The following is a 7,719-nucleotide window of genomic DNA, read 5'->3' as shown; positions in this document are numbered from 1 at the left end:
TGAGGTGCCGTAATGGTTATGTAATTCAAGTACCATTACGAGTGTCGGGAAGTCGTTTCTGAAAGTATTTGTATGGAGTGTAGCGATGTATGGAAGTGAAACGTGGACGATGAATAGTTAAGAGAAGAAGAGAATAGAAGCTTTCGAAATGTGGTGCTACAGAAGAATGGTGAAGGTTAGATGGGTAGATCACATAACTAATGAGGAGGTACTGAATAGAACTGGAGAGAAGAGAAATTTGTGGCACAACTTGATTGGAAGAAGGGATCGCTTGGTAGAACATATTCTGAGGCATCAAGGAATCACCAATTTAGTATTGGAAGACAGCGTGGAGGGTAAAAATCTAAGAGGGAGACCAAGAGATGAATACACTAAGCAGATTCATAAGGATGTAGGCTGCAGTAGGTACTGGGAGATGAAGAACCTTGCACAGGATAGAGTAGCATGGAGAGCTGCATCAAAGCAGTCTCTGGACTGAAGACCGCAACAACAACATGCGTTTCTCACGGCGTTTCCATATTTTCGTCCGATGTAGGTGCAGAAGAGACTGGCACTGGAGACGAAGGCGTGGAGCGCCGCATCAAATCAGTTAGAAGATGGCGACCCTTAAGAAGCATCGCGAGTGGCAGGTACCAGCGGTTCTGCAACAGCTCGCTTCTTCTCTGCACAGACGGTTCCGGTGCGTCCCGTCTGCTGCCGCTGATCACGGCGCTGACGGCGATGGGGCTGCGGCTGCTGCCCCACCAGCGCCCCCAGCCGCTGGCGGGGCTGCGGCTGCTGCCCCACCAGCGCCCCCAGCCGCTGGCCGAGGACGACCCCTGGACGCAGTCGCGGGTGGCGGCCCCGCCGCCGCTGCGCACTCTCTACCAGTGGCGCCAGATCGACTTCGAGTTCCCGTCGGAGCTGGCGCGCCAGCAGATGGCGGCCTCCGGGCGCTACGTGCGCCGCAACGCGCTCCCGCTGGGGCTCGACGTTTACGGCGACCGCATCTTCGTGAGCGTGCCTCGCTGGAAGGACGGCATCCCGGCCACGCTGGCCACCATCCCCAGGGACCCAGCCAAGGTGCGTATCGGCACTCGGCACGACTTTGTAAGCTCACTGTACGTAAATGGCGGCTCTGCTACTACCGTCCATTCCAGGTCCCAGTTAACAGTATCATCATGCTATACAGGATGTTACAAAAAGGTACGGCCAAACTTTCAGGAAACATTCCTCACACACAAATAAAGAAAATATGTTATATGGACATGTGTCCGGAAACGCTTAATTTCCATGTTAGAGCTCGTTTCAGTTTCGTCAGTATATACTGTACTTCCTCGATTCACCGCCAGTTGGCCCAGTTGAAGGAAGGTAATGTTGACTTCGGTGCTTGTGTTGACATGCGACTCATTGCTCTACAGTACTAGCATCGAGCACATCAGTACGTAGCATCAACAGGTTAGTGTTCATCACGAACGTGGTTTTGCAGTCAGTGCAATGTTTACAAATGCGGAGTTGGCAGATGCCCATTTGATGTATGGATTAGCACGGGCCAATAGCCGTGACGCGGTACGTTTGTATCGAGACAGATTTCCAGAACGAAGGTGTCCCGACAGGAAGACGTTCGAAGAAATTGATCGGCGTCTTAGGGAGCACGGAACATTCCAGCCTATGACTCGCCACTGGCGAAGACCTAGAGCGACGAGGACACCTGCAATGGACGAGGCAATTCTTCGTGCAGTTGACGATAACCATAATGTCAGCGTCAGAGAAGTTGCTGCTGTACAAGGTAACGATGACCACGTCACTGTATGGAGAGTGCTACGGGAGAACCAGTTGTTTCCGTACCATGTACAGCGTGTGCTGGCACTATCAGCAGCTGATTGGCCTACACGGGTACACTTCTGCGAATGGTTCATCCGACAATGTGTCAATCCTCATTGCAGTGCAAATGTTCTCTTTACGAATGAGGCTTCATTCCAACGTGATCAGATTATAAATTTTCACAATCAACATGTGTGGGCTGACGAGAATCCGCACGCAATTGTGCAATCACGTAATCAACACAGATTTTCTGTGAACGTTTCGGCAGGCATTGTTGGTGATGTCTTGATTGGGCCCCATGTTCTTCCACCTACGCTCAATGGAGCACGTTATCATGATTTCATACGGGATACTCTACCTGCGCTGCTAGAACATGTGCCTCTACAAGTACGACACATGTGGTTCATGCACGATGGAGCTCCTGCACATTCCAGTCGAAGTGTTCGTACGCTTCTCAACAACAGATTCGGTGACCGATGGATTGGTAGGGGCGGACCAATTCCATGGCCTCCACGCTCTCCTGACCTCAACCCGCTTCACTTTCATTTATGGGGGCATTTGAAAGCTCTTGCCTACGCAACCCCGGTACCAAATGTAGAGACTCTTCGTGCTCGTATTGAGGACGGCTGTGATACAATACGCCATTCTCCAAGGCTGCATCAGCCCATCAGGGATTCCATGCGACGGAGGGTGGATGCGTGTATCCTCGCTAACGGAGCACATTTTGAACATTCCTGTAACAAAGTGTTTGAAGTCACGCTGGTACGTTCTGTTGCTGTGTGTTTCCATTCCATCATTAATGTGATTTGAAGAGAAGTAATAAAATGAGCTCTAACACGGAAAGTAAGCATTTCCGAACACATGTCCACAAAACATATTTTCTTTCTTTGTGTGTGAGGAATGTTTCCTGAAAGTTTGGCCGTACCTTTTTGTAACACCCTGTATGGCTATCTGTCCCACTTTTGATGCTATTAGGTAAGTGACCAAAGACTTTTGTGGCAGCATAATTTACCCCCTTCTGAGCCAAAGTTAGATTTAACCTTAAGGATGATCTTCACTACCCAAGGTTAAATCCATTTTCCTTTTAACAGGAAATTAAAAGAATTTCTTAATGGCAACTCCTTCTACTCATTAGATGAATTTTTGGATATAGTAAGTGGATAATTTCCCCAACCCCCACCAAAAAAAATTAAGTGTCATGTAATATTTTGTGTAATGTAATATCTTGTATAGACATCTTTTATTAACCTGACACGTTCCACATCATTACGAACTGTCGTATTCATGATCTATGAAACAAGTACTTATCTAATCTAATCTAATCAGTTATACACGAAACAGTAGCTTATAAAATACGTAGAGTGTCAGGTTTTTTAACAATTCAAACTTAATACAGTCAGACTCGCTGTACTACATTGTCCCATCGTGGGACCTTTGCTACTTCCATGAAACACTATTGATTTTCATGTTCAACTGACGGCAGAACGTCCTTTTCCGAACGATAAAAACATACGAAAAGAAAACAGCAGCAGTGTCCTAAATGTAAGATTGGCCAATGAAATAACTATAGCTCGTACAATGCAAATGGGTTATGATTAAATTTTGACAAGATTCACTAAATTTACTTTCATCTTTTACAAAGAACAACTGAACTTGTAGGGAAAGATCCGTACCCAAACATTGGAAAGTTGCACAGGTCACGCCAATATTCAAGAAAGGTAGTAAGAGTAATCCACTAAATTACAGGCCTATGTCGTTAACGTCGATATGCAGCAGGATTTTGGAACATGTATTGTGTTCGAACATTATGAATTACCTCGAAGGAAACGGTCTATTGACACACAGTCAACATGGGTTTAGAAAACATCGTTCCTGTGAAACACAACTAGCTCTTTATTCACATGAAGTGCTGAGTGCTATTGACAAGGGATTTCAGATCGATTCCGTATTCCTGGATTTCCGGAAGACTTTTGATACTGTACCACACAAGCGGCTCGTAGTGAAATTGCGTGCTTATGGAATATTGTCTCAGTTATGTGATTGGATTTGCGATTTCTTGCCAGAGAGCTCACAGTCTGTAGTAATTGACGGAAAGTCATCGAGTAAAACAGAAGTGATTTCAGGCGTTCCCCAAGGTAGTGTTATAGGCCCTTTGTTGTTCCTTATCTATATAAACGATTTGGGAGACAATCTGAGCAGCCGTCTTCTTTTGTTTGCAGATGACGCTGTCGTTTATCGACTAATAAAGTCATCAGAAGATCAAAACAAACTGCAAAACGATTTAGAAAAGATATCTGAACGGTGCGAAAAGTGGCAGTTGACCCTAAATAACGAAAAGTGTGACGTCATCCACATGAGTGCTAAAAGGAACTCGTTAAACTTCGGTTACTCGATAAATCAGTCTAATCTAAAAGCCGTAAACTCAACTAAATACCTAGGTATTACAATTACGAACAACTTAAATTGGGAAGAACACATAGAAAATGTTGTGGGCAAGGCTAACCAAAGGCTGCGTTTTATTGGCAGGACACTTAGAAAATATAACATACATACTAAGGAGACTGCCTACACTACGCTAGTACGTCCTCTTTTAGAATACTGCTGCGCGGTGTGGGGTCCTTACCAGATAGGACTGGCGGAGTACATCGAAAAAGTTCAAAGAAAGGCAGCACGTTTTGTATTATCGCGAAATATGCGAGAGAGTGTCACAGAAATTATACAGGATTTGGGCTGGAAATCATTAAAAGAAAGGCGTTTTTCGTTACGAAGGAATCTTCTCACGAAATTCCAATCACCAACTTTCTCCTCCGAACGCGAAAATATTTTGTTGACACCGACCTACATTGGGAGAAACGGTCACCACGATAAAATAAGGGAAATCAGAGCTTGTACGGAAAGATATAGGTGTTCATTCTTTCCGCGCGCTATACGAGATGGAAATAATAGAGACTTGTGAAGGTGGATCGATGAACCCTCTGCGAGGCACTTAAATGTGATTTGCAGAGTATCCATGTAGATATAGAAGTAGATGTAGATAAGGTATTCAAACAACGAAATGCGACAAGTAGACATGAAACCATGTTTTTCAACTTGAAATTGACCACTGTCGTGACTGGAAATCCAACACCTCCCAATTAACGAAGTACAGCTCCGTTTCCAGTGCACATAGTTATAGCAAGTACTGATTTGAAATTGAAGAAACTAGTCTGTCACCACATTTATACGAGGGCTGGAACTTAAATAGTGGCAACTATTTATTCGCAACAGATACAAGTAGGTTACATGTTTGTACCTGTTACTGTCCTTCAAAGTGGTCACCAGCGTCGTGTAGAACCCGTTGCTAGCGATGTGGAAGGCGTAGTATACCGTTAGCAGAGCCTGTTCTGTTGATGGTGCGAATGGAGCGGTCTACTGTCTGTCGAATCTCTGGAACAGTTCTGAAAAGAGTGTCACGAAGTGGTTCCTTCATCTTCGGAATCAAATCAGAGTCACAAGGACTTAAGTCCGGGGAGTATGGTGGATGGTACAGTACTTCCCAGTCCCATCGACCGAACAGGACAGCCACACTTTGCGCTGTATGCGCCCGCGCATTGTCGTGCAAAATGATGGGTGGGTTGCGCAGAAAGTGTCGCCGCTTCTTTCCCAAAGCTGGTCGCAGGTGATGCTCCAAAAACGAACAGTACTACTGTGCGATGACGGTCTGCCGTGGAGGAAAGTAATGCGTTGGGATAACGCCGTCAGAGTCGTATACGAGAAGCACCACAACTTTAGACAGCTCCATTCGCACCATCAACAGAACAGGCTCTGCTAACAGTATACTACGCCTTCCAAATGGCTGGCAACGGGTTCCACACAACGCTGGTGACTACTTTGAAGGACAGTAACAGTTGCAAACATGTAACCTTTTGTATCGGTTGTGAATAAATAGTTGCCACCATTTAAGTTCCATACCTCGTATGTACAAAAAAATACAGTCACACACAAATCATCAACAATGCTGTATTTTGGTGGCTTGCATACATCAATGATTTAGATAGTGATACTGTAGGAGCAACATCATTTGACGGGTATCCGTGGAGGGGCCAGACAAACCCCATGGTTTTAGTGGTTTCAGGGGCAACAGTATGCATGATTGACTAATCTGGTCTTATAACATTTAACAACATGGCCCTGATACTCTGGTAATGCGAATGGCTGAAAACATGGGGAAGCTACAGCTGTTACTTTTCGTAAGGGCTTACAGCTCTACTACATGGCTTAATGATGACAGCATCGCCTTGCGTGCGCAATACATTTTGGAACTAAAATAGTCCTCCACTCAGAAAAATGTTGTCATCAAGAGAAACAAAGCCAGCATTCTACTGTCTGAGTGTGGAAGAAAGAAATGGATAGGTTAAAGTTAGATATACCGGGAATAAGAGAAGTGTGGCGGTAGGAAGAAAAGGATTTCTGATTAGGTGACTACAGGGCTGTCAACGCAAAATCAAATAAGGGTAATGCAGGAGTAGGCCTAAGAATGAATAAGAAAATATGAATGCAAATGAACTTCTGCGAACACCGTACTGAACGCAATATCATAGCAACTTTGACACAAAGCCAAGATCTACTACATACCTATAGCAGACATATGGGCTGATGCAAAAGATTTTACATCACTGATCACTATTATCGACAGGATCGAAGCTGTACTGGTGATGATATATATCTAATTTCCTGAACGGTTACACATATCGTAACGCTGTTTTAGGCAGATGTTAGAGCGTCGAGAAGCACGTATTTTTTTGTATTGTTGATGTGTATTTTTTGTATTGATGTTTTTAGCGCTGGTATTAACGAAAATATTGAAGCAAGTATGTTTTTCTTAAATCAAATCGTATACTTTTTACAGGTGCATTCGATAGCTCTTGAGGGCTGCGTAATTGTATACGGTAAGGTGGGCCTGCGCTACGCAAATAAAGATTTATTTCCCCCAGACCAACTTATGACCTAGATGCAGGTTCACCTACGAATGTTGTATGTGGAAATACGACATAGGCTAGAATCTAGCGTATCACATAGAGTTTAGAAAAACTACTTCACATTTGTGTATCCCCCCAGATTTGTGTGAGTTGAAAACAGAGAAATCAACTGCTTTTTCTTCAAAAGTAAAGAAGCCCTATACGCTGCAAAAAGCAACTACTGTATTAAATATCTAAATGTAAGAAGGAACATTTGACCTATGTTTTCCTGTACGTGGCTGCGTCCTTCTTAGAGGTAAAATACATGCTGTCGAACAACTGTGTCTACCTATACTGTTCTAAATTATATCACATGGGATACATTCGTTGAACCAAATACTTTATCAAACATACTTTGGTGATCCTCTGTATATCGCAAAATAAATATTCTTAAGGAAACGTCATTTTCTGCTGAACGTAGGCGCGTAATGACCGTGTTACCAGCTACGTGCAATACACGTTGTCGACTTATTGACATTGCAATGCAATTTCGTACACACGTAAATGAAATAAACAATTTACTAATAATGATTTGGTAACCACCCAAATCACATAATATAAAGTTTGTCTTCCAAAAAAATAACTTTTCTCTTTAGTTAAGCATTTGTTCAAAGTGTAGACCATGGACTGAAAGGCACATTCGCAACCACCATTAGAAAGAACGAAGAATAGATGTAATTACAGTGGATAATACGGTAGAGCATGCACTGGCGATTCGACGACACATATCATCTGGCATAGTTGGGGCTTCGTCGTAGACTGCGTCTTTGAGTGCTCCCCAAAGAAAGAAATCAAGAGGAGTCAAATCAGGGGACCTCGCAGGTCATTTGAGAATAGAATTTCGTTCTATCCAACGTCCAGGAAAGTTCTGGGGGCCGAACCGCACAATAAGCCTGGGTTCGGTGTGGGGCGGCGGTGG

General features: G+C 44.0%; 1 protein-coding gene across 1 annotated transcript in view; it reads left to right on the top strand.

Moving 5' to 3' along the window:
• The first annotated feature begins 720 nt into the window (after positions 1-720).
• The window catches only part of LOC126234283 (protein yellow-like), a 71,472-nt gene continuing 64,473 nt past the window's right edge, over positions 721-7,719 (top strand). Inside the window, exon 1 of the mRNA XM_049942969.1 lies at positions 721-1,062. Coding sequence (XP_049798926.1) covers positions 721-1,062 — 342 coding nt within the window. The remainder of the gene's footprint in view (positions 1,063-7,719) is intronic.

This window comes from Schistocerca nitens, chromosome 2, assembly GCF_023898315.1.
Source record: "Schistocerca nitens isolate TAMUIC-IGC-003100 chromosome 2, iqSchNite1.1, whole genome shotgun sequence".
NCBI classification, from domain to species: Eukaryota; Metazoa; Arthropoda; class Insecta; order Orthoptera; family Acrididae; genus Schistocerca; species Schistocerca nitens.
This window is presented reverse-complemented; position numbering and strand designations above follow the sequence as displayed.